We start from the raw sequence: 24,610 nt of genomic DNA on the forward strand, positions 1-24,610 counted from the left end.
GCTTCCTAAATTCCAGCAGAGGAGCAGTGCACGCATTTCTGTCGTCCTTTATTGTGCCAAATGTACCGTACTCTCAATATACGAGAAAATTTGCCCCTTTCCTGATCTCTCAAGGCAACCAATTATTATAAAAGCTCGTTTTTTTTTCTTCAAGTTGGTACATCTTTTTGATTCATCTGTTGCCACTGGCCTTCTTTTGTATCAAGGAACGGAAATTGGACAGAATCTTTGCCTCCCTCTTCGACCTCTCGGCGTGATTGTACTGAGCCAAAGCTCGTCTAAAGTTAGAAGCGTTTTCAGAGGAAGCTGTGGTGTCCAGCTGCTGAGCTCACTTGTCGTCGGCGCTATAAATTTGGTTTTCCTTTCGAATACGAACCGCTTCCATTCGACGATGTCTATAAACGTTATTAGCTAAATCGGGTCAGACAGAAAATTTTGTTTTTCTTCACCGGCTGCCGCTCATCACGTAACCGACGTCTTCGTATGATTTGATTTCATTGGACGTCAGCCCAATTTCGCCACGACGAGGAATACGCTTTCCTTCAGCGACGTATTTCGCCATCGCCTCGCCTTCTCCCGGCAACAACGCCTGACCAAATCTAGAAAAAAAATGAATAGTTTATCTTTATCCAAAGTACTACTCGCCCCTGGATTCCAGTGTCTTGCAAACTCAGCTCTGTTTCTGGCTGAGGACCGGGAACGTCACCATCAAGAACTTAAAATCATAATAATTAATTACTTATACAGCCTCTAGGAGGCAAGACTATAATTCACCTGCTTTTTCCACCCACTGAGCACCCTCGTCGCCTTAGTGAAAAATCGTGTAAATACGAATTTTTAAAGGTATGATTGCACTCCCTACTATCGGATTCTGAATCGCTTTCTTTTGCCCTCTTCTTCTTCTTCGTTTTCCTGTTTCCACAACGTACGTAAGGATTGATTCTGATTTATTTTTGGTGCAACTTGCCTCGTTTTGTGTTTCTTCGACTTCTTCCTTTTCCTTCTGCTTCTGGAGTCTGAAGAGGGGAAATTCAGCGAAAATTTAAATTTTCTGTTTCCAGACCTTCATCACTCTCATCATCTGAAAAGAATCCGAAATAGAACTCAAGAGATTACGTTCGCCTAATGATCTCACCTCGATCACGCACGAATCTTGACGAATATCGTTCGTCGGACCTAAACAACGATCGAAGCGCAGTTCCCAAACGTTTACGCCTTACTCTGGGCTTGGCGGAGGCGATGGAGACGACGCCCAGATCCGACATCCCTTCGCAGCTAACGCGTCTCTATTTCTGCGTCTAAAAGAAGTCGAATGAGGATGATTTGGCTTGGTTACGAGTGGCGTTTTCCTAACCTGTCGCTAAAGTAGCCATTATCGTCTTCCAGAGCGTTTCCTCTGAAACGAAACGCTATGTGATCCTGTTTCCTTCTAACTGGATGCCTTACCGATGTCCTGAAGGGCGCGCAGAGTCGTTTTCTGGACTTCGACGACCAGACATTTCGACAGTTACCGTGCGCTAAGGACATCTGAACAAAATGTATTAATTTATTTTTTTTATTTTACACTGATTTACTAAAGAGGACGAGGCCCCAACAACTCTTCGATGTCAATTTGATTTAAGACTTCCTTTTCCAGCAAAGCTTCTGACAGCTGAAAAGAGAATTTCGACTCAATCGTCTACATAGGTATTTGAGACAAACCGCTTTCAATTTTTCTTCGTGCTGAGTAAGGATCTCTTCTGTTTTTTGATACACTTTTTCAACCAGTTGACGAGCTTCCTACATACAGAAGGCTGATGAGATAGAATTATCTAAATAGGCAACCTTACTTCATCAATGACTTTAGACAGCTTTTGACTAAACGGCTTTTGACCCACATCCCTGCTTCTCTTCATCGGAAACGACACGTGCCCAACTTTAGAATTCATACCAAATACTTGAATCTAACAAAAAAAAGTTTGATGAAGCAAACCCCTAAAACTAAAAACGAAATTCAAACTGACCTGGACATAAGCCAATTCGGTGACTTTCTTCAGATCGTCGTGAGCTCCGGTCGTAATCTTTCGAAACGTCAGGGCTTCGGCGGCCCGCCCTCCCAAGAGCACGCACATCCTGTCAAAAAGCTGTCGAAGCGAAGCGCGAGATCAGAGAGCCAAGAAAAGACGATCGCAGTTAATTAAACCTGTTCCGGAGAATAAAGCTTCTGATCAGACGGAAGATGCTGAGTATATCCCAAGGGACCTTTCGTACGAGGAATGATCGATATCTAAAAAAAGCGAGTCAGCTTTTAATTAAGCATGCACGTCTTCTCTACGCGCTCGCCTTCAAAACGGGATCGGCATGACGAAGGAACCATCCGACGACGGCGTGACCGGCTTCGTGATAAGCGACGACCTTTCTCTCGGCAGCCAACATCATATTATTCTTTTTCTCCATGCCTAGTATAGAAGAGCGTTATTTAATTAATTAATAATTTTAAATCGCCGTGTATGTGTACCTGCAATGACTCTCTCCACGGCATATTCAAAGTCGATGCTATCGATGTTTCGGTGATCATGTCTTGCTGCGTGAAGAGCCGCCTCATTGCAGATATTCGCGATATCTGCCCCTATTGAGTCCTTCGTCTCTGTGACTCAATTATTTAACTGAGATTGACCCACCGCTGTGGCCTGGTGTTAGAGCAGCGAGCCGCTTGGTGTACTCGTCCCACGATTGAGCAAGTTTGTACTTTTTTAAATAGACGGCGAAAATGGCTTCGCGTTCGAGAAGAGTCGGAAGGTCGATGTGAATGCGTCGATCAAATCGACCCGGACGCAATAACGCCTAATAAAAAATTGCCTCGATTTAAATAAGTTTTATAGTGAATACCGATTACCTGATCCAATACATCTGGCCTATTGGTCGACGCCATCATGACGACGCCTTCAAGGGTATTGATACCTGAGAATAAGAAAAGACTATAAAAACCGGTTCATTAGCTATTTGCGAGATCGCGTTACCGTCCATTTCTACAAGTAGCTGATTTAGGGTGTTCTCCTGCTCATTATGACCGCCCATACTCGCACTGAATAAAACGCGTATCGTTGCTTAGGAACTCCTCGAAGAAAACGCGTCTCTACTTGGATCTCCTTGCTTGTCCAACGGCGTCAATCTCATCTATATAAACTATACACGGTACCGTTTTTCTAGCCTGCGAAAAGAGATCTCGAACGCGAGAAGCTCCCACACCTAGTAGAGCAAATCTCATCATAATCAATTGATTTATTTCTTTGGTGATGTACCGGCAAACACTTCGACGAAATCGGGTCCGGCCATCGAGAGAAAGGGAACGGACGCTTCGCTGGCGACCGCTTTGGCGAGCATCGTTTTTCCCGTGCCCGGGGGCCCCGTTAGGAGAGCGCCTTTGGGAATTTTCGCGCCGAGATTGGTGAACGTTTGCGGATGTGTGAGATAGTCGACGAATTCCTTGACCTCCCTTTTTGCTTCGCTCATTCCGGCTATTTCAGAGAATTTGACGCCGTTCGTCGAGTCTAGAATGACGACGGGTCTCGCCTTTCCAAACTGCATCTGTAAGAAGAAATTAATCAATGTCCCAGAACCACAACGTACACTAATTAATTAATTAATTAAAAATTTACCAATGAGCCAACGCCTCCTTGGGATGTTCCTCCCATCCTCCGAAGCAGAACATAGGCAATGCCACCAAATATGGCAAACGATATCACAGCACTAATAAACATAGACCTAATAAAAAGTAAAAGAACACAGCCCAAAAATTCCCCTGTGACGGTGTACAAGGTATCGGAGTCGGACTGATATGTGACTGGTATGCAGCCAGATGGATCGATGCCGAGTTCTTCTTGAGCCTGCATCAGTTTCTTCTCGAGACTATCAGCGCTAGAAATGCTGAATGAGTATTGAGGAGGAGGTCCAACCTAAAGTCTACAATGAAGTTTCTATTCGTCTCTATTTTTTGAGTACTTGCCTCTTTTCCATAGATAACGGCTCCTTTGTGCAGATAAACAAAGCATCGATCTCTCGACGAATTTACAACCAATTCTCTGACCTACATTGGTGATGTACAGTAGAAGAATTTTTTTTGAAATTTTTTCTTGTGTGCACCTCTCCTTTGAGCAGCATTTCTTTGAGAAAAACTGACCACGTAACGTCTGGCGTCGGATCTTTGGAATTGGCCGCCAAATAGAGTGCCGCGAGAACGATGAGCGGAATGAGCTGTTGCCACGATCCCGGTTGGTCGTGCGGACGCTCTGGCGACCCGAACGGCTGCTTTTGATTCGAATTCGTCGATTTCCAGCGCAAAAGACCTAGCGACAGATGATATTCTATCGAAAAAAATGAGTTTCCGCACGAACTTTGCCTGAAGCGCGGCGCCAAGCTACGAAGAGACTGACTGACGACGCGTTTTTGATAAAAACGCTCCAGTCTCCACAGTCGTCGAATCGCTCGACGCGATAAAACCCCGAGAAACATCGTTTCGTCAGTCACATCCGGGTCTCCCTTCACAAAATCAATAAATACATAATAAAATTTAATAATGTGACTCTTCTCTCTCTATGTGAATAATGCGGCAATGCTGATTAAAAGAATTAAACATCCGTAAATAAATCCAACCAGTAGAACCCACGGATGACTTAGAACGGTTGTATAGGGAGTGCAACAGGCATCGTCATCATTAGTCGCAAATAACCTGGCTAGCGTTCTCTCCAAGCGCTTTTTCGACAAACGATGCAAAACAATTGGTAGCAGAACGTTAAGTGGAATATACGCGAGACTCATGTACTGAGCCACTGTGACGACGTTGGTGACGTAGAGAGCGCCAATGGCTGGAACAATTGACAAGATAAATCGATGAACGGCTCGTCCAACGGCCGTCAATTGAACGTTTAACTGACCTTCGATGACGTTAGCAACTACGAGAACCCCTTCCAAGTTGCCAAAAAGGCAGTCAATAGAGGGGAAAATGACGATGATGTAGGCAATGATTCGAACAATAATAAAGTGATCGTCACCAGTAAAGATGGCCTAAAGAAAAATAATAATAAAGACTATGTAAGATTTATAAAGTTTCATCTTGTACCCAATTGAGCGAACACATCTCATTGACGCGATTGCGATAGAACAGCACCACCACCGTGCCCAGAACACCAGACAACATTCCCGTCGAGACAACAGAAGCAACGAACATCCAACCAAGTTGCCTTTTATTCCGAAGCGGTTGACTCAACGCCGGCACTCCGAGACTGAGCGTCTGATTAAAGAAGAGCACGGGAACGATATTGATCCAGCCAACAAAAGTCGAATGCAGCCAAGGATCTCGCTCGCTAAGACGACCCTCAGACGACAATAAAACCCCGTCTCCATACGATATACCCACGAGGGAATAAAGAATCAAGAGAGCAATGACGGTAAATCGTCCGAATCCCAAGACCCATTGGACTCTCCTCATCTCGCCTAGTTCGAAAGCGGAGAGCGGACCGACGACGGCGCAATAGACGACGATGCAGACGGCGTACGCGTTCCAGCACGATCCTTGGGGATGGAGAACGCGTTGGAATTCGTTCTCGTCGCATTGAGCGAGAACGTTCGTGTCGAAGGGCAGGACGCTCGCCAAGGCGCCCGCTGATACGATGACGCTTTGCCAAGCGCTGAGAGTCAAGGCGATTATTGCCAGTAGGGCTACGCTCACGCCTGGCCATTTGCCGACGTGGATCGACGTTAGGTCCGATATTTCGAAGCGACGATTCGTGTCGATGAGACACGGAATGGGATCGATGGTCTGGTTTGTTGTCTTTGCTGCGGAACTGGCTGCCTCTTCGAGTCGTAGTAGAGCCTAAAGGGAGAGAGCGGTGGCTAAAGGTAGGAATCTTGCGTCGTTCTGCGTTTACCTCTGTTCTTGCGAGCGTTTCGATGAGCCAGTAGCATGGTAGGATTGCGAAGAAGGTGATTACTGCGAGTGTAAGGAGTCCGGTGAGAATGCCGCCGTCCCAGAGAACGTAGGGTGTCGTCAGATAGCTGGCTCCGGCCACAATCCACGTTAGGGAAGAGAAGTAGCCGCCGAATACGTCGTACGTCTTCACCTCGCTGCTGCCAACTTCCATCTCACCTCAACATACGGGACCCGGACGGAAAAAATTTCCATATGTACAAAACGTGAAAAAATAAACGGCAAATGATAAGATAGTTTAGTATCAAGCATGCTCATTTTAAACTAAAATTTAGCTCCACGGCTCACTTACTAGCTCCGCTTTCCCTCCCCCGCGTATCTTACCTTTGACCATTCTCTTTGCTGGACACCTTTTGTATTCCTCGTCAAATTTCTCAATCTTCTCCAATCTGGCCAAACAGTCCGCTGCTGAAGGCCTCTTTAAACGATTGAGATCGACCATTGCTAGGCCAAGACGCCTTATGATAAGATGACGCACAGTTGTTCCCTGCGCCATTCTCTTTTTTGGTGATGGTTGCTCTCCAGTCATCAATTCGATGAACGTCACACCGAGGCTATAGATGTCAGTCATTTTTGTGTTGTGCTGACCCGGTTCGGACCTTTCTGGAGCAATGTACTCAGGACTCATTGGCCCAGCCGACAGAAGGGAGGCTTCAAAACGAGTCGCTGCCAAATCACAGATTTTCGCTTTCATTACTGACGTGACGACGACATTGGTCGATCGAATGTCCCCGTGAAGAATGTCGAGCTCGTGAAGATAATATATTCCAGACGAACAGCCGATTGCGACGTCAACTTGTTCTCTCAGAGATAGACGTCCGTCAGCGGCGACAATGATATCAAAGAGAGATGCTTCGAGAAGCTCTGATATCATTCTCAGTGGAAGGGCGTTTTCAGTGATGACGCCGAGCAAAGAGACGACGTTAGGATGATGAACTTTACTGCAGATTGAGATTTCTTGTTCCAATCGACGAAGATAAAGGTCGACGCGAACAAACTCGTATAACGTTTTGACGGCCACGTTGCAGCCGCGCCAACGACCCACGCGAACGTCTTACATTGAAAATAAACAATTAGTCAAATCGTAGATTATTTTACTTACCTCCGAACGATCCGCCGCCGAGTTTGACGTCACTCATTTCAAGGTCGGCTGAACTAATTTTAAAAACGTCTTCGTGTTTGCTCAAATTTCTTTGCGCTTCATTGGCAACGAGTCTTGCCTCGTCGCGTTGCTGCTCCAGTTCCTCACAACGTCCAAGAGCCAGTCCTAATAAGGGATCATAGCCTATGAATCATACTACCCTTCTAGCTCTTACTGAGATCATTTTCCGCTTGCTCACGGCTGGCCTTTTGAACTTGCTCCATTTTTTTTTCATGTTCCGAAAGAATTCTATCTTTCTCTTTTCGCAGATCACGAATGAGCTAATGTGACGCAGCATAGAATCGATTCCTTTATTATTATTAGTTTAAAATTAATCCCACAGACTTGTTGAAAGTTCTTCTCTGTTGCTTGAGCAGAAGCTCTCTCGTCTTCTAGGCGACGCTGAAGCTTACAACTGAGCTAAAGCAATAAACAAAATAATTCACTATCTAACACTAGAACAGCTACTTACCGCACAAGCAGCATTTTTCTCTTTTTCCTCCTCAATAAGTCGACTTCGCAGCTCACCAACAAGCTGATAAATTCTTAACATTACTTTAGATTAAGTATCTTTATACTGACCTGTTGAGACACGTCTTGAGTCTTCTCTTCCAAGACAAAAGGGCGCAAGATGGGTGAGAACGATAGGACCCCATCATCACTGAAATTCTCACGTCATTGACTCTTACCTCCTTCGCTTCGATTCTGCCTTTTGCGGTACTCTTGATCTAGCTTGTCAGCGAGAGACTTGTTTCCCGGACCCGCCTTTTTCAAGGCGTCGATAAAAAGCCGAAGAGAGCCAGGCTCACGATACTTGTGGAGAAGAACCATCTTTTTATCGGAGTCGGTTTTCTCATTTCCGATCGCCTGGAGGTCGTTGAAACCGATTAGTCTCTTTTCTATCAATTGGGCTTCTAAGTCCGAATTAATCGTCAAACGACTAATGGTCACGCTAAACATGGGAGTGACGATGGTCTCCCATTCGTTCAGCGTGCTTTCGTCAGCGCCTGAAGCCATACGACTCTGTTCCGTCGCCTTTTAGCGCACGCTAAAGAAGGATGATAAAAAATTAAATTAGGATGAGTAGAAAAACAAGTGCGCGCGTTGACAAAATATCAGTAAAACACGCGAACAAAAAATATCAGAAACTGAGAAACTACAAAAATAAAACAGAGAGGTCTTCTCTCATAGTTGACTGTAGGTATACACCATCAATAAATAAATTAATAATGCGTGGAGGGCTCTTACGACGGAATGAATTGCAACTTGTGATAATGCTGTAGCCAAGGTCCAAACGCTAAGCTTACTTGACTTTCTCCGTGAAACTTCCCTCGAACCATTCTTTTCCGAGGGCACTGATCATACACATCAGACTGCCGGACTTGTTCCAATAGTGCTAAGCACTCGTGAGCCGTAGGTCTGAAGGTCGGATCTACGTTAATCATTCGAAGAAAGATCTCTTTCACAAGTGGATGACGGACGTCGGAAGCCTGCTGAAATCGACAAGAGGCAACAGGTTGCTGCCCGGTCATCAATTCAATAAGAGTAACCCCCATACTGTATACGTCGGCCATTTTTGTATTGCGCTGAATACCGCGACGCCTTTCAGGACTTCGTTCAGGAGCCAAATACTCCGGACTCAACGGTCCGGCGGAAAGAGACACTTCGGCAAAATGAGCGGCGCCCAGATCGCAGATCTTCGCCTCCATAAGCGACGTAACGACGACATTGGACGAGCGAATGTCTCCGTGAAGAACGCCGTCTGGTCCCAGTTGATGAAGATAGCTGACACCGGCCGAGATTCCCAACGCCAGATCGATCTGTTCTCTCAAAGAGAGAGCGCATTGCGAACGAAGTGCCGCTTTGATTACGTCAGAAAGCGATCCTTCCAGAAGCTCCGTGATGATTTGAAGCGGAGTGCCGTTTTCCGTCGTTACGCCGCACATGAAGACGATGTTGGGATGACGGGCTCGACTGCAGATGGAAATCTCTTGCTCGAACAGGCGAATGTAGTAGTCGGTCTCCAGACACGAGAAAAATTTCTTGACTGCGACGGGAGACCCGCGCCAGTAGCCCACCCTCACTTCTAGAAAGAAAAATCGTCGTTCCGTGTATTTCTGAGTCTATTTGAGTCTTACCTCCGTAAGCGCCTTCGCCGAGTTTAATTTCCGTCATTCTGACGTCGGTTGAAGGGATTTGCAGAAGACATTCGTTCTCTTTGGCCTTTTCTAGTTGCCTCGCTATCTCCTCTTTCTCTTGGGTAACAGCTCTTAGTTCTGCTGCTGTGCGTTCATGACGGTCAGCTAGTTTTGCTGCAACAGGACATATATGAATAAAAGTAGGCAATTTCTCTCTGAGTCATACCGTGCTCCGTTGTCAAATCTTCGATGTCTCTGCTTGCATTGTGAGCTTGGATTTCTTTCTCTTCGGAAAGTACTCGCATTTTAGTTTCAGTTTCTTCAAAACGCTCGCTCAGTTGTGCTACGAAATAAATATTTTTTTCAGAAGTTCTGCGAGAAAGATCTCTAACCGTTCTTCTCTCTCATCGTTTCCATCTCGTCTCTTGCGTCTTGAGCTGCTCTGTTCAGTTCTGCTATCCGTTCCACGTAAAGCCCAGTGATTTCACCTGCAATGCACATTAGATTAATTAATTAAGATTAACATTAGTACCGAGCTTCAATCTGTGCTTCCGAGCTTGATCATCAATTTCTTTGTCTTTTTCTTCAGCCAAGATTTTTAATTCGGCTACGTACGAAGTTGGGCCATTTTCTACTGACAATTAAGGTTGCATCTAGTTTTACCATGCAACGCCTTTAACTCTTCATATTCCATTTCCGATCTTTTAGCCCGTTTTTCTTTTACTTCAACTGTAGTCCTGAGCTCACCTGCAAGATTTTGCTGACAAATTATTAACCACCATCGTAAAATTTACCTATCAGTGCTTTCGACTCTTCAATTTCTAGCTGAGCAGCTTCAGCGGGGCGACTATCGTGTTCCTGCAGAGCCTTCTTCAGTCGGTCAGTCTCCTTTTCTTTTTTTGACAGCAACTCGTCTAGTTCCTGTGCATACCAAAATAAAAGAAACGCAAACAATTGAATTATAAAAATTCCTCGGGCGATATCCATTCAGCGGGATTCCGAAGTGAAATGATCTGAAAAAATAAACCAGTACAATATCTCTTTTTCATATTTCCCCTACTTGACCCAACCTTCTGCAAAAATCGTAGAGCTTCTCGATTCCCATCAGTCGTCATCTTTCGCAAAAAACGCAGAGTTTCCTAAATTATTATAATATATTAGTTTTACGGTACTCTCAGCCATCTATCTCATACTAGTGTAAGGTCTTTGACACTCGGTCCCGCGTCGACAAAGCGCTCAAACAAATCAAATCGTCCTCCCGTAACTGCCAGATCCAGAGCACATTCTCCACTTTTCGTTTTTGCAAATATGTTGCACCCCTTATTCAATAGCAAATAAATAACGTTGTCACATCCAAATTCAATAGCAGTGAGAAGAGGAGTACAGCCCCACTAGAAAATATTTTGGTACAGTAAATGAAATGCAGGTGCATTGCTCTCAATGTAACCTGATCTAGAGTTTCACAATCAGCACCAAACGAAATCAACAAGTCGACTAGCTCGGCACAATCGATCTGAGCTCCCAAGTGAAACAGCGTGCTAATATCCTAAAACCAAGTAGGTACAATAGTCGTGGAGTATCCAACGTAAACAAAATTTCTATTACCTGATCTTTGAATTTCGAAAGAAGCCATTTTGCGGTGTCGAGATGTTCAGCAATGCAAGCTACTATCACAGGATTATATCCTTCCTAAAGAAACACTTTAAAATTACTCTCTTTAGCTTTTAGTTATAATTTACGTGGTCAAATGCGTGAATGTTGCAACGGTTGTTGTAGAGCACATCAGCAACATCTGTTTCTCCGTGGCAAACAGCAAGATGAAGAGGGGTTTTTCCTCGCTAAGAGCTTGCCTAAGACGCAGCTACTTTCACATTTTAAATTGTACTTTGTCTTGAGCGTCGACGTCAGCGCCTGACTTAATCAAAAACTCGGCCATTTTTGCTCTACCGTATCTAGCTGCTCCGTGCAGCGGCGTAACGCCACTCTAAACCCAAAGGTCAAAAAAATTGCACAAATGTGTTTTGCCTACGTCATCTCTTTCGTTCACGGAAAATCCTAATTCAACGAGCTGTCTGGCCATCTTTACGCGGTTATTCAGGCTTGCTAACATCAAGACTCCGTGACCCCACTATAGTACAGTTATGAACCGCGCGTTTCAATCTAATTTAGTGAGATTAAAGGCTGCCTTATTCTTAGCTTGAATGTCACATCCTATCGACACCAACGTATCCAAAATGAGAATATCGTCAGTCATGGCACAAAACAAAATAGGAGTGTTTCCTCCCTACACAACATCCATCGAAACAATATCAACTTTATTTATTTATCCACAGTTCACCTTATCAGGAGCTTGAAAATTGGCGCCCTTGGCAATAAGAAACTGTACTACGTTTAGATGCCCATACTGAATTGCCCTGTGTAATGCTGTGCGGCCATTCTAAACAAGAACATTGCAACAACGCGACGCTGGGTTCATTTAGACTGCACCTTGTCCTCTTCGTCAAAATCCAGTCCAATGACCACCAAAGCCTTCACTAATTTCAAATTCCCATTTTGACTTGCGAATGACAGTGCCCCCATGCCATTCTAAAACAAATCATCAATTTTTCCCTTCGCACTAACGAATGAACTTGCATTTTTCTTTGCAAAAATGTCGCAGTTATGAGACATCAGACACGCAGCTACTTCAATGTTTCCGCGCATGACAGCTATAAGAAACGGAGTCATTCCATCCTAAAAAAGAGTTTTTTGGTAGTCGCTTATTTAAACTCTCTTCTCCTTTTACTGTAGTTCGAGCTTCCACATGTGCTCCTTGATTAATTAGCAATAAGACCACTTCAGCATTCCCACTGTAAGCTGCAGCGTGCAAAGATGTATAGCCATTCTGTACAACAATGAAAACAAGTTTGAACAAACGATAAGAGCGTTTACTTGATTGATTTCGCTGACAGGTAATCCTAAGCTAACAAGTTTCTTCACAATTTCTAGATGCCCTCCAAAGCAAGCTAGTGCCAGAGCTCCATTGCCAAGCTGTCGGAGGCTAGTCACATTAGAAGGCCTTTGCAGTAAATACTCACATCATTCTTTGCTTGAATGTTGCACTTCTTCTTCAGAAAGAGATCAACCGCTTGCACGTATCCCTTGTTGGCAGCATAGAGAAAAGCCGTCGACCCAGACTATAATGTTCAACAAATTAAATGTCTCTTTTATCGTCAAGAAGTGTATTTCTACCCCTGTGACTCGATTTTCAATGTTCACTCCCGCTTTGATAAAATACGTCACTAATTCCAGATGTTTGTATAGTATGGCATAAGCCATTGCACCAGAGCCATTCTAAAAACGAACAAATGAGTACTTGTTGCGCAACGCCCCTTCGTTTAATTAGCAAATTGAAATCGAAAGAAGAGCACGTCGAATTTCAAGGCAAACTAAAAAAAATGAATTCCTACCTTGTCTTCTATCTTCTGCCAATTTCTTGGTCTCTTTCCGATAAATTGACGTACTTCGGCCACGTTTCCAGTTCGCACAGCGGCAAGAAACGCTGAAACCAATTCTAATCAAAGAACGAATTTACTCATCGACATTTATACCCTCCGAATCCATCCTCAAAGAGGAAAGAGATTCCGAGCGGGAGTCTCCGCAGCGGTAGACGCCTCAACGATCTCACTTTTTGCTACACGTGATACTATAGCGCGCTTACAATAACCCCCGACTTTTTAATTAGGATGAGTAGAAAAAACAATTAGTGTGCGCGCTGACAATATATCGGCGAACAAAAATATCAGAAAACTGAGAAATACAAAAATAAAACAGAGAGGTCCTCTCTCATCGTTGACCGTATAGGTATAAACCATCAATAAATAATGCGGGCGAATATAAAGCTGTTCGCTTACGACGGAATAAATTGCAACTTGTGATAATGCTGTAGCCAAGGCCCCAATGCTAAGCTTACTTGACTTTCTCCGTGAAATTTTCCTCGAACCATTCTTTTCCGAGGACACCGATTATATACGTCGGACTGGCGGACTTGTTCCAATAGCGCTAAACACTCGTGAGCCGTAGGTCTGAAGGTCGGATCTACGTTAATCATTCGAAGAAAGATCTCTTTCACAAGTGGATGACGGACGTCGGAAGCCTGCTGAAATCGACACGAGGCAACAGGTTGCTGCCCGGTCATCAATTCAATAAGAGTAACCCCCATACTGTATACGTCGGCCATTTTCGTATTGCGCAGACTACCGCGACGCCTTTCAGGACTTCGTTCAGGAGCCAAATACTCCGGACTCAACGGTCCGGCGGAAAGAGACACTTCGGCAAAATGAGCGGCGCCCAGATCGCAGATCTTCGCCTCCATAAGCGACGTAACGACGACATTGGACGAGCGAATGTCTCCGTGGAGAACGCCGTCTGGTCCCAGTTGATGAAGATAGCTGACACCGGCCGAGATTCCCAACGCCAGATCGATCTGTTCTCTCAAAGAGAGAGCGCATTGCGAACGAAGTGCCGCCTTGATTACGTCAGAAAGCGATCCTTCGAGAAGCTCCGTGATGATTTGAAGCGGGGTGCCGTTTTCCGTCGTTACGCCGCACATGAAGACGATGTTGGGATGACGGGCTCGACTGCAGATGGAAATCTCTTGCTCGAACAGGCGAATGTAGTAGTCGGTCTCGAGGCACGAGAAAAATTTCTTGACTGCGACGGGAGACCCGCGCCAGTAGCCCACCCTCACTTCTAGAAAGGAAAAATGGTCGTTCTGTTTGTAATTTCTGAGTCTATTTGAATTTTACCTCCGTAAGCGCCCTCGCCGAGTTTAATTTTCGTCATTCTGACGTCGGTTGAGGGGATTTGTAGAAGACCTGCGTCCTCTTTTGCCTTTTCTAGTTGTCTCGCTATCTCCTCTTTCTCTTGGGTAACGGCTCTTAGTTCTGCTACCGTGCGTTCGTGACGGTCAGCTAGTTTTGCTGCAACAGTACGTACATACATGTATAAAATACGGTCTCTATTTCATACCGTGCTCCGTTGTCAAATCTTCGATGTCTCTGCTTGCATTGTGAGCTTGGATTTCTTTCTCTTCAGAAAGTACTCGAATTTTAGTTTCAGTTTCTTCAAAACGCTCGCTCAGTTTTGCTACGAAATAAATGATTTTTTTCAAAAGTTCTGCGAGAAAGATCTCTAACCGTTCTTCTCTCTCATCGTTTCCATCTCGTCTCTTGCGTCTTGAGCTGCTCTGTTTAGTTCTGCTATCCGTTCCACGTAAAGTTCATTGATTTCACCTGCAATGCACACTAGATGAATTAAGATTAACATACAAACGGCGTATTAATACCGAGCTTCAACGTATGCTTCCGAGCTTGATTGTCAATTTCTTTGTCTTTTTCTTCAGCCAAGATTTTTAATTCGGCTATGAAATTGGCCTTTTTCTACCGACAATTCTATCTGCATCTAGCATTACCATGCAATGCCTTCAACTCTTCATATTCCATTTCTGATTTTTTAGCCCGTTTTTTGTTCACTTCAACCGCAGTCCTGAGTTCGCCTGCGGCAAGATTTGCCAGCAAATTCTTAAACATCATCGTCAAATTTACCGATTAGCGCTTTCAACTCTTCAATTTCTATCTCAGCAGCTCCACTAGGACGAGTATCGTGTTCTTCTTTCTCGTGCAGGGACTTCTTTAGTTGGCCAGTCGCCTTTTTGTTTTTTGACAGCAAATCGTCTAGTTCCTGCGCATACCAAAATAAAGAAAAGCAAACAATTGACGTATAAAATTTCCTCGGGCGATATCCATTCAGCGGGATTCCGAAGTGAAATGATCTGAAAAAATCGACCAGTATAATATTTAATTTTTATATTTTCCCTACTAGACTCAACCTTCTGCAAAAATCGTAGAGCTTCTCGATTCCCATCAGTCGTCATCTTTCTCAAAACACGCAGAGTTTTCTAAATTATTACAACACATTACCTTCACGGTTACTCTCAGCCACTCTATCTCATACTAGTGTAAGGTTTTTGACACTCAGTCCCGCATCGACAAAGCGTTCAAACAAATCGAGTCGTCCTCCCGTAATTGCCAGATCCAGAGCACATTCTCCACTCTTCGTTTTTGCAAACATGTTACACCTCTTATTCAATAGCAAATCAATGACGTTGTCGCATCCAAATTCAATAGCAGTGAGAAGAGGAGTGCAGCCCCACTAGAAAATATTTTGGTACAGTGTGCATTGCATGATCTCAATGTAACCTGATCTAGAGTTTCACAATCAGCGCCAAACGAAATCAACAAGTCGACTAGCTTGGCACAATCGGTCTGAGCTGCTAAGTGAAACAGTCTGCTAATATCCTTAAATACCAAGCATGTATTCCTGGAGTTTCCAACGTAAACGAACTTCCTATTACATACCTGATATTTGAATTTCGAAAGGAGCCATTTTGCGGTGTCGAGATGTTCAGCGATGCAAGCTACCATCACAGGATTATATCCTTCCTAAAAAAACACTTCATTACTCTCTTTTTAGTTTGAAGCGATAATTTACGTGGTCAAATGCGTGAATGTTGCAACCGCTGTTGTAGAGAACAGCAACAACACCTGTTTCTCCGTGGCAAACAGCAAGATGAAGAGGGGTTTTTCCTTGCTAAAAGCTTGCTTAATTAAGACAGATACTTTCACATTTTAAATCCTACATTGTTTTGAGCGTCGACGTCAGCGCCTGACTCAATCAAAAAGTCGGCCATTTCCGCTCTACCGTATCTAGCTGCTCCGTGCAACGGTGTAACGCCACTCTAAAGCAAACCCAAAGGTCAAAAAATTGAACAAATGTGTTTTTGCTTACGTCGTCTTTTTCATTCACGCAAAATCCAAATTCAACGAACTGTCTGGCCATTTTTACATGGTTATTCAGACTTACTAACATCAAGATTCCCTGACCCCACTACGGTACACTTATGACTATCAGTTTCAATATATTTTAACGAGAAAAAGGCTGCCTTATTCTTAGCTTGAACGTCACATCCTATCGACACCAACGTATCCATAATGCGTACATTGTCAGTCATGGCACAAAGTAAAATAGGAGTGTTTCCTCCCTACACAAGATCCATTGAAACAATATCAACTTTATTTATTTATTTATCCACAGCTCGCCTTATCTGGAGCTTGAAAATTGGCGCCCTTAGCAATAAGAAATTGCACCACTTTTAGATGCCCATACTGAATTGCCCTGTGTAATGAAGTGCGGCCACTCTAAACAAGGCCATCATCGCAACACGACGTTTGGGTTAAGACTGCACCTTGTCCTCTTCGTCAATATCCAGTCCCATGACCACTAAAGCCTTCAGTAATTTCAAATCGCCATTTTCACTTGCGAATGACAGTGCCCCCACGCCATTCTAAAACAAATTATCAATTTTCCCCTTCGCATTAATCAACGAATTAACTTGCATTTTTCTTTGCGGAAACGTCACAGTTATGGGACATTAGACACGCAGCAACTTCAATGTTTCCGCGCATGACAGCTATAAGAAACGGAGTCATTCCATCCTAAAAATGATTTTTTGATAGTCGCTTAATTAATTAAACTCTCTTCTCCTTTTACTGTAGTTCGAGCTTCCATATGTGCTCCTTGACTAATTAGCAATAAGACCACTTCAATATTTCCACCGTAGGCTGCAGCGTGCAAAGTTGTATAGCCATTCTGTACAACAATGAAAATAATTTTGAGCAAACCATAAGAGCGTTTACTTGATTGATTTCGCTGACAGGTAATCCTAAGCTAATAAGTTTCTTCACAATTTCTAGATGTCCTCCAAAGCAAGCTAGTGCCAGAGCTCCATTGCCAAGCTGTCAAAGGCAAGTCACATAAGAAGGCCTTTGCAGCAAATACTCACGTCATTCTTTGCTTGAATGTTGCACTTCTTCTTCAGAAAGAGATCAACCGCTTGCACGTATCCCTTGTTGGCAGCATAGAGAAAAGCCGTCGACCCAGACTATAATGTTCAACCAATTAAATGTCTCCTTTATCGTCAAGAAGTGCATTGCTACCCCGGTGACTCGATTTTCGATGTTCACTCCCGCTTTGATAAAATACGTCACTAATTCCAGATGTTTGTATAGTATGGCATAAGCCATTGCACCAGAGCCATTCTAAAAACGAACAAACGAGTGCTTGTTGCGCAACGCCCCTTCGTTTAATTAGCAAATTGAAATCGAAAGAAGAGCACGTCGAATTTCAAGGCGAAATAAAAAAAATGAATTCCTACCTTGTCTACTATCTTCTGCCAATTTCTTGGTTTCTTTGCGATAAATTGACGTACTTCGGCCACGTTTCCAGTTCGCACAGCGGCAAGAAACGCTGAAACCAATTCTAATCAAGGTCCACAAATTTGCCTATCTATAACTATACCCTCCGAATCCATCCTCAAAGAGGAAAGAGATTCGGATTCCGAGCGGGATGTCTCCGCAGCGGCACACGCTCCAACGATCTCACTTTATGCCAGTTTATGGTACACGTGATAGAATAGCGCGCTTATATAAGAACCCCCCCGACTTTTTAAATATTTTTATTTCATAATATTTGTTTCTCTACTGCGTAGTGCAATTGTGTCGGCGCGCGCGAGAGTTCTACATTGTACCCTTTCCACACAAAAAAAGAACACGAAAACAGTCTATTGAATATGGAATAGTCTCTAATCTAACTTCTATTCGAACAAACACAATAAAACGTGACACAAAAAAAAAGAGACAGAAATCTCCCCACCCCACCCCACCTGAGCGCAACTTAATTTTTTATCTCTTCCCAATCAATTTTCCTTGCACTCAAACCACTGTCCTTACATATACCATTCTTTTCCCTCGCCTTCTGCGGCCTTGGCGTTATTGGGACTTCCGTTCTTTACCGGCGACTCTTCGTCCAGCGTGTACGAGCCCTCGTCTCGCTTCTGATAGTGAATAATGAGAAAGACGAGCAATGCCGTTACGAGAAGAACGCCCAATACGGCACCGATGACGGCACCGGCCAAAGCACCGCCGGACAGACCCGTTTTCTCGCCCAAATTCGGTCCCTCCGTATCATCGGATTCCGTCACAATAGACCCATCCGTCTTGGGAGGCTTTGTCGTTCCATCGAGCGCTGACGCAGTTGTTTCATCAGGTAGTGACGTCGTCCTCATCGGTGGCATTTTCGTCGTCGTTTTTGTTGTTGTCTTTCCTGTACTCTGGGACACCTTAACGTTTCCTTTCATGACGTACTGGGGATCATTCATATTGGCTTTGTCCGTCATCTCCAACACGTTCACGTCTCCAACAGTCACGTCCCCCATCGTTCCTTCAAAGCCCTGTTGATTGGGCGCTGCGCCAATCTGGACATTTTGCACTGTAGGCGGAACGTTGACGTTCACCTCGCTCGTACGCTCGACATCGTCGACTTTCGTCTGAATCGATTGCCCGTTGATCTGCGCCGCAACGTCGTGTGAATTCCCGTCGTTGATTTGCTCACTGATGACCTGCGTGTCGCTCAGCGCTCGTCGTCGACGTTTCGCTCCGGCGCCGTCGTAGATTGACAAGGCGACTTTGCCGCCGGTGATGTGAACGAGAAGGCCGCTCTGGTCGCCAGCGTCTAGAAAAATGAGAGGCGCTTCGGTCTGCCCCGTCTGGAAATTGAGTTGGAGATTCAAGTTGTTCGTTGAGATTGGAACTGTCGGATTGTATTGGATGCTCGATCCAGGGGAGAATTCAGCAATGTACTGTGCCGGGAATTTGGAGGTCGTCGGTCTTGCCGGTGTTGTCGGTGTTTTCGGCGGTGGCGACGTCGTCCCCGATCCAATATCACCGCAGTCATCTTCGTCGTCGCACGGCTCATCTGTACCGGATGAGTCAGAGTCCTCTGTCGTGGGAGACATCGTTGTTGGAGGAGAAGTTGTCGTGGGAGATATCGTCGTTGTGGCATCGTCGCCGGATGAGGTTCTGCAGTCTTCGTCGTCGCACGGTTCCGTCGGAGTCGGCGTGGGATTCCGCGCGGCGGTGGTCGGCGCTTCCGTTTCCTTAGGCGTTGGCGTCGCTTCTTCCGGCGTCGGAGTCGCCTCTTCTGGCGTGGGAGTCGTGGGCTTGTGAGTGATGATGGTCACTTTGCCGGAGCTGGTCGGCTCATCGGTTGTTCCGGAACCACTTGCGCAATCCTCATCGTCGGAATTCGCGCAATCTAATATAGGGAAACAAAATTGAGTTAGGATAATAAATAACATAGGTAGACTCACCTGTGCTCGACGTCGCGGTTGTGGTGGAGACTGGAGCAGTCGTTTCTTCTTCTTTTTTCGCTGTAGTGGGCGACGCAGTGGTTACCATGGGCGCCGCCGTCCCCCCGCACTGCCACTCGCACTGCGGCACATTTCCCGAAACGGAGACGGCGTTGCCTACGGGATCCTCGACGAGATATCGAAACGTGATCAATTTGAAGCAACCATCCAGCGGACCCTTGATGTCCTCTCCGCTATCGACGCCGCCGAAACAGGTATTGCCCTCGACTTCGAAACTCGTCGAACCGCCGCCCGTCGCTCTGAGCGCCGCCGTCGTTATTTGACCGTCGACATTGAGTTCAATATTGCCGTCTTCCAATTTCTCCAAAACGACGCTGTGCCACGCGTCGTCGTTCAGTCCCGCGCCGCTGCTTATTTCCGTGGCGCCGCCGCCGACGTCGAAGTGCGCCGTCACGACGCCGTTCTCCAAGTAGATGAATAGAATGTCTTTATTCTTTCCTTTCGCGTAGACCAGCGTGCCGTCGTTGCACGTTTTGAATTGAAACGATAGCGTTCCCTTTTTCTTTATCGCTGCGTACGGTTCGAAACACGCGTGTCCGCTTTTTAGGCACACTTGAGATGAGTCCTCCGCGCAGGGTCCAGATGTGGATGCTGTGTGGAAAAAAGAAGACGGGGGGAATGAAACGTCATCGTTGACGTCATCGAGTCGAATGGGGTTCGCTTCCCCCTTCGGCGATTTGTGCGCGTCTTCGCTTCGCTTTGTTCGCGAGTGTATTATAGTTCGATTTGGGTGTTTCTTAGAGCGCGGTTTTCTTGCGGGGGCCCCCTTACTCTGTACGCGCTTCTATGAACGCCCTTTCTCGAACGATCGTTAGATCTACGGTTCGATCGCGATAGCCACGCTTCGCGCTTTATCGTTCGATGGATAAAATAAGAATAGGAAGTGTTTTTGCGCCGTAAAACGAACCAAAACGCGGGCGCCTCGGGCCACGCGATACGTCGCGCCCTAGTCGACCGTCGAAAACGCGAAACCGATCTCGAACTACGTGAATAGCAAAGGCGACTCGAACCGTCCGCCGCTCGACGTCGGTGGGAGACAGTCAAAACGCGTCACGTCGGCGCTTACCCCAAGTTGTGGTCCCCAAGACCAGGAAAATAGCCGCCAGTGCGCTAATTCGCATCATGTCTTCTTATTCACTCTCTTCGCTCGTATCGATATGCTCGTTTCGACGTTTTAGATCGATCTCTGCTGTGGCGCACGCGAATTCCGATACCTTCACACGGTGGATGAAAACCGCAGGGTAACGCGCGATGTAAGTCGCGTGATGTAACGAGTTCGGCGACCAATCAGCGACAAGTTCGAGGAATGACGTAGGGGGATCTTCCAGGAAACGGGGACGTATGGGCGCAAATGACCTTGGTGGTGGTTCCCATATCGTCAAAACAAACACGGAACCGCTCGCTACGAGACAGCGTATAGAACGTAGGAGTCAACCAGAGGAGTTGAGAATCGCGCCACCGAGCGCAGAACGCGTTTGGTGTCACATTTTGTCACCACGTCCTGTTTGCACAAAAGTACTAAGCGTGTTACTTGAAGCAATTAGGAGCAGGATAGCGAACAAGTACTAACGACGCGCTCATCCACTGCCCGCGCTACACCTCCAGGAACTGCCATTACACTTCACTTCCGAATAGAGAAAGTTCACTTCCGAGATGATGACGAATTTCTCCAAATCGTCATTGATATCAAAGAACAGTTCTAAGAAGAGAATGAAGTCGTTGGCATTGGGCATTGTTTCTGTGTATTTAGCCTACTGTTTTATCGACATGCGCGACTACCGATCCCAGTTAGAACGCAAGCGCGTCGTCATTTGCGGAGCGTCGAGCGGCATAGGAGAGGAGCTCGCTTACACGTACTCTCGATACGGAGCCAAGCTTCTCGTTACCGCCAGAAGAGAAAATTTACTAAAGAACGTCACACGGAAGTGCTCAGAGCTGGGAGCCGAGTCCGTCGACTATGTCGCTTTGGATTTGAAAAATGAGGCGGATACGACAAAACTCATTGATAAAGCCGTTGCCGTCATGGGAGGAATTGACGTCATCGTATTAAGCCATGCCCTCATTTTGTACAAATCCTTGAATTTCAGCTCGGATTTTGACCTGGGAAAGGCGCAGGAAGTATTTAGTGTCAATACACTTAGCTACATTTTTCTTGTCCATAAGGCAATGCCCCATCTTGAGCAATCTCACGGAAGTGTTGTCGCTCTTTCGTCGTTTTCAGGAAAATTCGGTGTTCCTCATTATTCCCTATACAGCGCCAGCAAACATGCCCTGCACGGATATTTTGACTCACTTCGTCACGAACTGATTGTCGCAAAATCAAACGTTTCCATCACAACCGTTGTTCTAGGACATGTAAAGACTCAAATCGTTTATAACCAGTTAGCCAATAAAACCATAGGAAACTGGTTAGAACCAAATACCACCGCAGAAGTTATAGTGAAAGCGGGAGTGCGAAAAGAGCAAGAATTCTACTATCCCTACATTCAATTCTCAGCCATGTCATATCTAAAGAGTTGGCTTCCTAGACTCTACGGCTATCTCCTAAGATCGAATCTGGATCCACCAGACAAAGTCTATTAATTAATAAGTTCATTGAGTGTTTCGAGAGTAAATTTTTTGTTAGCTCAAATGTTATTTTTTGGGTTTGATTCGATTAGCGTACGTTATTGTACAGGCGAGATGACGCGAAAAGTGCTCGTACTCGCTCTTCTTACCGTCGCTCTCGCCGTCTACGTTCTCTACGACCCAACCGACTACGCGGCGCTTCTCGCCGCAAAGCGCGTCGTCGTTTGCGGAGCGTCGAGCGGCATAGGAGAGGAGCTCGCTTATACGTACTCTCGATACGGAGCCAAGCTTCTCATTACAGCCAGAAGAGAAAATCTATTGAAGAATGTCGCGCAGAGGTGCTCAGAGTTGGGCGCCGAGTCCGTCGACTACGTCGCTTTGGATTTGAAAAATGAGGCGGGTACTACAAAACTCATTGACAAAGCCGTTTCCGTTATGGGAGGAATTGACGTCATCGTATTGAATCATGCTCTCATGCTGTTCAAATCGTTGAATTTCAGCTCTGATGTTGACCTGGAAAAGGCACGGGAAGTGTTCAGTATCAATACACTTAGCTACATTTTTCTAGTCCACAAGGCAATGCCATATCTTGAGCAATCTCACGGAAGTATTGTCGTTCTTTCGTCCTTTTTGGGAAAATTTGGCATTCCTTATTTTGCCCTATACAGCGCCAGCAAACATGCTCTGCAAGGATATTTCGACTCACTTCGTCATGAATTGATTGTTGCAAAATCAAACGTTTCCATTACAACCATTGTGCTAGGACGTGTAAGGACCCAAACTGCTTACAATCAGTTAGCTAATAAAACCATAACAAACTGGTTAGAACCAAATACCACGGCAAAAGTCATAGTGAAAGCAGGAGTGCGAAAGGAGCAAGATTTCTACTATTCTTACATTGAATTTTCTGCCATGTCATACCTGAGGATATGGCTTCCTAGACTCTACGGCTATCTCCTCAGATCCTATCTGGATCCACCAGACAATTAATTAATCAGTTATAAATTGTCTAGCGTACGTTGTCTCAACTTTTCCACAGACAAGATGAAGCGAAAAGTGCTCGCACTCGCTTTTCTTACCGTCGCTCTCGCCGTCTACGTTCTCTACGACCCAAACGACTACGCGACGCTTCTCGCCGCAAAGCGCGTCGTCGTTTGCGGCGCGTCGACGGGAATCGGCGAACAGCTTGCCTACGTCTATTCGACGTACGGCGCACGGCTCGTCATAACGGCGCGTCGAGAGTCGATGCTGCAAGCGGTCGCCGCCAAATGTCGCCAGCTCGGCGCCGCGTCGATCGACTACGTGCCGCTCGATCTCGCCGAAAGCGATTCGGCGCGAATTCTTGTCGATTTCGCTCAGTCGTCCATGGGAGGAATCGACGTCGTCGTTCTGAATCACATAATCGGCTACTACGCGCCGTGGAACGCGAAATCGATCGCGAAACTCGACTTCGCGGACAAGATTCTTCGCGTGAACACGTGGAGTTACATGTCGATTGCCACGCACGCGCTGTCGGCGCTCGAAACGTCGCGCGGTAGCCTCGTCGTCGTGTCGTCGTTCGCCGGCAAAGTGGGCGCGCCCTTTACGGAGCCCTACTCGGCGAGCAAGCACGCGCTTCACGGCTTCTTCGACTCGTTACGACACGATTTGTACTTCCAAAAATCGAACATTTCCATCACGCTCTGCGTGCTCGGAAACATCGATACGGAAACGGCAATGAATCGCGTGGGAAAAGTCGTTACTTTGGAGTGGCTTTCAGCCAATCGAACTGCTGAAGCGATTGTGAAAGGGGGCGCTCGCCGAGAGAGGGAGATCTACTATCCGGTATCGCTCTCTTTCGCGCTCTACCTACACACGTTCTTTCCGAGACTCGTAGACGCTATCATTCATCAAGTACACGATCCCTCGCAATTTGATAAACAGTAGCTTTTTTGGGCCTGGTTTGAGGGATTCTACAAAAAGGTCGTTTGGAGTACCTGTTCGTGTTCTTTCCTGTGAGTCTTTGCGTCTCCGACGGCGGGAACGGCGAGAGGAGCCCTTCCGGCGTACATTAGCTAGTAGAGCATTCGACGTTGAATATACGTGTTGTGCTTTTTTGTGGGCTTACGTTCACGTTGAGTTGACGCTGAAAGCGTCGATAGACGATCGAATGACCACGGTCCCATGTTTTGATGCTCTTCTTGGCTCCAGACGAATTCTACGTGGAGTTGATCTTTCGTGTAAGTAAATACCATATAAAACGATACGTACCCGTGGCTGTTTCGTACTTTGCTAATTCCTTTTTGAGCTCTTCGCTTTTCAACCGATATGACTTAAAACGTCTCCAAATGCGTGAATGTCAGGAGGAACCAAAGAATTTCCTTGCATCTAAACAAACGCATCATCTCTGATGTTGACCTGGAAAAGGCACGGGACGGGAAGTCACTTAGCTACATTTTTCTAGTCCACAAGGCAATGCCCTATCTTGAGCAATCTCACGGGAGTATTGTCGT

At 45.8% G+C, this 24,610-nt stretch overlaps 11 protein-coding genes and 1 long non-coding RNA gene across 12 annotated transcripts; 3 read left to right on the forward strand and 9 right to left on the reverse strand.

Moving 5' to 3' along the window:
* Window positions 1–31: 31 nt before the first annotated feature.
* LOC136188789 (NKAP-like protein) lies at window positions 32–1,536 on the reverse strand. Its single transcript, XM_065976581.1, has 12 exons — window positions 1,447–1,536; window positions 1,355–1,396; window positions 1,221–1,298; window positions 1,136–1,176; window positions 1,064–1,081; window positions 968–1,016; window positions 863–912; window positions 775–807; window positions 646–715; window positions 450–599; window positions 333–395; window positions 32–278 (listed from the first exon to the last, which is right to left on the reverse strand). The coding sequence occupies exons 1-12, from the start codon at window positions 1,497–1,499 to the stop codon at window positions 173–175; spliced, it is 753 nt and encodes a 250-aa protein (XP_065832653.1). The 5' UTR covers window positions 1,500–1,536; the 3' UTR covers window positions 32–172.
* LOC136188788 (mitochondrial inner membrane m-AAA protease component paraplegin-like) lies at window positions 1,529–4,531 on the reverse strand. The gene is made up of 17 exons (XM_065976580.1): window positions 4,374–4,531; window positions 4,123–4,325; window positions 3,986–4,066; window positions 3,796–3,935; window positions 3,639–3,744; window positions 3,282–3,567; window positions 3,120–3,228; window positions 3,000–3,064; window positions 2,876–2,940; window positions 2,661–2,823; window positions 2,498–2,608; window positions 2,323–2,438; window positions 2,183–2,266; window positions 2,004–2,123; window positions 1,830–1,943; window positions 1,702–1,779; window positions 1,529–1,651 (listed from the first exon to the last, which is right to left on the reverse strand). The coding sequence occupies exons 1-17, from the start codon at window positions 4,489–4,491 to the stop codon at window positions 1,574–1,576; spliced, it is 2,037 nt and encodes a 678-aa protein (XP_065832652.1). The 5' UTR covers window positions 4,492–4,531; the 3' UTR covers window positions 1,529–1,573.
* Window positions 4,532–4,536: 5 nt separating this feature from the next.
* LOC136189103 (uncharacterized) lies at window positions 4,537–8,123 on the reverse strand. Its single transcript, XM_065976946.1, has 10 exons — window positions 7,796–8,123; window positions 7,689–7,714; window positions 7,579–7,641; window positions 7,452–7,526; window positions 7,282–7,387; window positions 7,068–7,232; window positions 6,290–7,018; window positions 5,907–6,124; window positions 5,099–5,851; window positions 4,537–5,043 (listed from the first exon to the last, which is right to left on the reverse strand). Exons 1-10 carry the CDS (start codon window positions 8,121–8,123, stop codon window positions 4,573–4,575), a joined length of 2,934 nt encoding a protein of 977 aa, XP_065833018.1. The 3' UTR covers window positions 4,537–4,572.
* Window positions 8,124–8,187: 64 nt separating this feature from the next.
* On the reverse strand, window positions 8,188–10,162 carry LOC136189053 (probable serine/threonine-protein kinase DDB_G0271682). The gene is made up of 6 exons (XM_065976893.1): window positions 9,908–10,162; window positions 9,777–9,851; window positions 9,637–9,732; window positions 9,471–9,587; window positions 9,245–9,418; window positions 8,188–9,192 (listed from the first exon to the last, which is right to left on the reverse strand). Exons 1-6 carry the CDS (start codon window positions 9,936–9,938, stop codon window positions 8,351–8,353), a joined length of 1,335 nt encoding a protein of 444 aa, XP_065832965.1. The 5' UTR covers window positions 9,939–10,162; the 3' UTR covers window positions 8,188–8,350.
* A 269-nt stretch (window positions 10,163–10,431) lies between these two features.
* Window positions 10,432–11,824, reverse strand: LOC136189104 (serine/threonine-protein phosphatase 6 regulatory ankyrin repeat subunit B-like). Its single transcript, XM_065976947.1, has 9 exons — window positions 11,732–11,824; window positions 11,583–11,681; window positions 11,430–11,528; window positions 11,274–11,372; window positions 11,130–11,228; window positions 10,984–11,082; window positions 10,850–10,933; window positions 10,692–10,790; window positions 10,432–10,635 (listed from the first exon to the last, which is right to left on the reverse strand). Exons 1-9 carry the CDS (start codon window positions 11,822–11,824, stop codon window positions 10,432–10,434), a joined length of 975 nt encoding a protein of 324 aa, XP_065833019.1.
* Window positions 11,825–11,878: 54 nt separating this feature from the next.
* On the reverse strand, window positions 11,879–12,274 carry LOC136189072 (uncharacterized). Its single transcript, XR_010670345.1, has 3 exons — window positions 12,176–12,274; window positions 12,030–12,128; window positions 11,879–11,977 (listed from the first exon to the last, which is right to left on the reverse strand). It is a non-coding gene; the product is annotated as an uncharacterized lncRNA (long non-coding RNA).
* Window positions 12,275–12,322: 48 nt separating this feature from the next.
* Window positions 12,323–14,512, reverse strand: LOC136189060 (probable serine/threonine-protein kinase DDB_G0271682). Its single transcript, XM_065976901.1, has 6 exons — window positions 14,422–14,512; window positions 14,255–14,371; window positions 14,032–14,205; window positions 13,197–13,975; window positions 12,476–12,797; window positions 12,323–12,420 (listed from the first exon to the last, which is right to left on the reverse strand). The coding sequence occupies exons 1-5, from the start codon at window positions 14,444–14,446 to the stop codon at window positions 12,702–12,704; spliced, it is 1,191 nt and encodes a 396-aa protein (XP_065832973.1). The 5' UTR covers window positions 14,447–14,512; the 3' UTR covers window positions 12,323–12,420; window positions 12,476–12,701.
* A 361-nt stretch (window positions 14,513–14,873) lies between these two features.
* LOC136189105 (putative ankyrin repeat protein RF_0381) lies at window positions 14,874–17,765 on the reverse strand. The gene is made up of 18 exons (XM_065976948.1): window positions 17,642–17,765; window positions 17,499–17,590; window positions 17,281–17,382; window positions 17,127–17,225; window positions 16,981–17,079; window positions 16,835–16,933; window positions 16,681–16,779; window positions 16,530–16,628; window positions 16,384–16,482; window positions 16,227–16,325; window positions 16,073–16,171; window positions 15,924–16,022; window positions 15,776–15,874; window positions 15,643–15,726; window positions 15,484–15,582; window positions 15,239–15,436; window positions 15,114–15,182; window positions 14,874–15,056 (listed from the first exon to the last, which is right to left on the reverse strand). Exons 1-18 carry the CDS (start codon window positions 17,652–17,654, stop codon window positions 14,874–14,876), a joined length of 1,830 nt encoding a protein of 609 aa, XP_065833020.1. The 5' UTR covers window positions 17,655–17,765.
* Window positions 17,766–17,782: 17 nt separating this feature from the next.
* LOC136189055 (uncharacterized) lies at window positions 17,783–20,782 on the reverse strand. Its single transcript, XM_065976896.1, has 3 exons — window positions 20,617–20,782; window positions 19,491–20,141; window positions 17,783–19,435 (listed from the first exon to the last, which is right to left on the reverse strand). The coding sequence occupies exons 1-3, from the start codon at window positions 20,672–20,674 to the stop codon at window positions 18,069–18,071; spliced, it is 2,076 nt and encodes a 691-aa protein (XP_065832968.1). The 5' UTR covers window positions 20,675–20,782; the 3' UTR covers window positions 17,783–18,068.
* A 145-nt stretch (window positions 20,783–20,927) lies between these two features.
* On the forward strand, window positions 20,928–22,224 carry LOC136189064 (hydroxysteroid 11-beta-dehydrogenase 1-like protein A). Its single transcript, XM_065976906.1, has one exon. It carries the CDS (start codon window positions 21,204–21,206, stop codon window positions 22,131–22,133), a length of 930 nt encoding a protein of 309 aa, XP_065832978.1. The 5' UTR covers window positions 20,928–21,203; the 3' UTR covers window positions 22,134–22,224.
* LOC136189065 (hydroxysteroid 11-beta-dehydrogenase 1-like protein) lies at window positions 22,182–23,167 on the forward strand. The gene has a single exon (XM_065976907.1). It carries the CDS (start codon window positions 22,182–22,184, stop codon window positions 23,106–23,108), a length of 927 nt encoding a protein of 308 aa, XP_065832979.1. The 3' UTR covers window positions 23,109–23,167.
* LOC136189066 (hydroxysteroid 11-beta-dehydrogenase 1-like protein) lies at window positions 23,132–24,187 on the forward strand. Its single transcript, XM_065976908.1, has one exon. The coding sequence runs from the start codon at window positions 23,163–23,165 to the stop codon at window positions 24,042–24,044; it is 882 nt and encodes a 293-aa protein (XP_065832980.1). The 5' UTR covers window positions 23,132–23,162; the 3' UTR covers window positions 24,045–24,187.
* Window positions 24,188–24,610: the final 423 nt, after the last annotated feature.

This window comes from Oscarella lobularis, chromosome 7 (genome assembly GCF_947507565.1).
Source record: "Oscarella lobularis chromosome 7, ooOscLobu1.1, whole genome shotgun sequence".
Taxonomy (NCBI): Eukaryota; Metazoa; Porifera; class Homoscleromorpha; order Homosclerophorida; family Oscarellidae; genus Oscarella; species Oscarella lobularis.

What these genes read in the sequence shown, in the direction of transcription:
- LOC136189055 (XM_065976896.1), bottom strand. Translation starts at nt 20,674, where the DNA reads ATGATGCGAATTAGCGCACTGGCGGCTATTTTCCTGGTCTTGGGGACC. An exon ending in CTTGGGGACCACAACTTGGG is followed by an intron (nt 20,142 to 20,616) that starts GTAAGCGCCGAC and finishes TTTTCCACACAG; the next exon opens with CATCCACATCTGGACCCTGC. An exon ending in AACCGCGACGTCGAGCACAG is followed by an intron (nt 19,436 to 19,490) that starts GTGAGTCTACCT and finishes TCCCTATATTAG; the next exon opens with ATTGCGCGAATTCCGACGAT.
- LOC136189060 (XM_065976901.1), bottom strand. Translation starts at nt 14,446, where the DNA reads ATGGAAACGATGAGAGAGAAGAACG. An exon ending in AACGATGAGAGAGAAGAACG is followed by an intron (nt 14,372 to 14,421) that starts GTTAGAGATCTT and finishes TTTATTTCGTAG; the next exon opens with CAAAACTGAGCGAGCGTTTT. An exon ending in CGGCGAGGGCGCTTACGGAG is followed by an intron (nt 13,976 to 14,031) that starts GTAAAATTCAAA and finishes TTTCCTTTCTAG; the next exon opens with AAGTGAGGGTGGGCTACTGG.
- LOC136189105 (XM_065976948.1), bottom strand. An exon ending in ATATGGAAGCTCGAACTACA is followed by an intron (nt 16,780 to 16,834) that starts GTAAAAGGAGAA and finishes AATCATTTTTAG; the next exon opens with GATGGAATGACTCCGTTTCT. An exon ending in CTCTACGATTTTTGCAGAAG is followed by an intron (nt 15,057 to 15,113) that starts GTTGAGTCTAGT and finishes CGATTTTTTCAG; the next exon opens with ATCATTTCACTTCGGAATCC.
- LOC136189104 (XM_065976947.1), bottom strand. Translation starts at nt 11,824, where the DNA reads ATGGGGGCACTGTCATTCGCAAGTCAAAATGGGAATTTGAAATTAGTG. An exon ending in ATTTTCAAGCTCCTGATAAG is followed by an intron (nt 11,529 to 11,582) that starts GTGAACTGTGGA and finishes GATGTTGTGTAG; the next exon opens with GGAGGAAACACTCCTATTTT. An exon ending in ACATTCAAGCTAAGAATAAG is followed by an intron (nt 11,373 to 11,429) that starts GCAGCCTTTAAT and finishes ACTGTACTATAG; the next exon opens with TGGGGTCACGGAGTCTTGAT.
- LOC136189065 (XM_065976907.1), top strand. Translation starts at nt 22,182, where the DNA reads ATGTTATTTTTTGGGTTTGATTCGATTAGCGTACGTTATTGTACAGGC.
- LOC136189064 (XM_065976906.1), top strand. Translation starts at nt 21,204, where the DNA reads ATGATGACGAATTTCTCCAAATCGTCATTGATATCAAAGAACAGTTCT.
- LOC136188789 (XM_065976581.1), bottom strand. Translation starts at nt 1,499, where the DNA reads ATGTCTGGTCGTCGAAGTCCAGAAAACGACTCTGCGCGCCCTTCAGGA. An exon ending in TACGTGATGAGCGGCAGCCG is followed by an intron (nt 396 to 449) that starts GTGAAGAAAAAC and finishes TAACGTTTATAG; the next exon opens with ACATCGTCGAATGGAAGCGG. An exon ending in ATTTATAGCGCCGACGACAA is followed by an intron (nt 279 to 332) that starts GTGAGCTCAGCA and finishes TTCTAACTTTAG; the next exon opens with ACGAGCTTTGGCTCAGTACA.
- LOC136188788 (XM_065976580.1), bottom strand. Translation starts at nt 4,491, where the DNA reads ATGTTTCTCGGGGTTTTATCGCGTCGAGCGATTCGACGACTGTGGAGA. An exon ending in CAGTCCGACTCCGATACCTT is followed by an intron (nt 3,745 to 3,795) that starts GTACACCGTCAC and finishes ACTTTTTATTAG; the next exon opens with GTCTATGTTTATTAGTGCTG. An exon ending in GCTACTTGTAGAAATGGACG is followed by an intron (nt 2,941 to 2,999) that starts GTAACGCGATCT and finishes TCTTATTCTCAG; the next exon opens with GTATCAATACCCTTGAAGGC.
- LOC136189066 (XM_065976908.1), top strand. Translation starts at nt 23,163, where the DNA reads ATGAAGCGAAAAGTGCTCGCACTCGCTTTTCTTACCGTCGCTCTCGCC.
- LOC136189103 (XM_065976946.1), bottom strand. Translation starts at nt 8,123, where the DNA reads ATGGCTTCAGGCGCTGACGAAAGCACGCTGAACGAATGGGAGACCATC. An exon ending in GCAGAATCGAAGCGAAGGAG is followed by an intron (nt 7,715 to 7,795) that starts GTAAGAGTCAAT and finishes TTGTCTTGGAAG; the next exon opens with AGAAGACTCAAGACGTGTCT. An exon ending in GCAAGCGGAAAATGATCTCA is followed by an intron (nt 7,233 to 7,281) that starts GTAAGAGCTAGA and finishes ATCCCTTATTAG; the next exon opens with GACTGGCTCTTGGACGTTGT.
- LOC136189053 (XM_065976893.1), bottom strand. Translation starts at nt 9,938, where the DNA reads ATGGAATATGAAGAGTTAAAGGCGTTGCATG. An exon ending in GAAGCACAGATTGAAGCTCG is followed by an intron (nt 9,733 to 9,776) that starts GTACTAATGTTA and finishes TGTGCATTGCAG; the next exon opens with GTGAAATCACTGGGCTTTAC. An exon ending in CGGCGAAGGCGCTTACGGAG is followed by an intron (nt 9,193 to 9,244) that starts GTAAGACTCAAA and finishes TTTTCTTTCTAG; the next exon opens with AAGTGAGGGTGGGCTACTGG.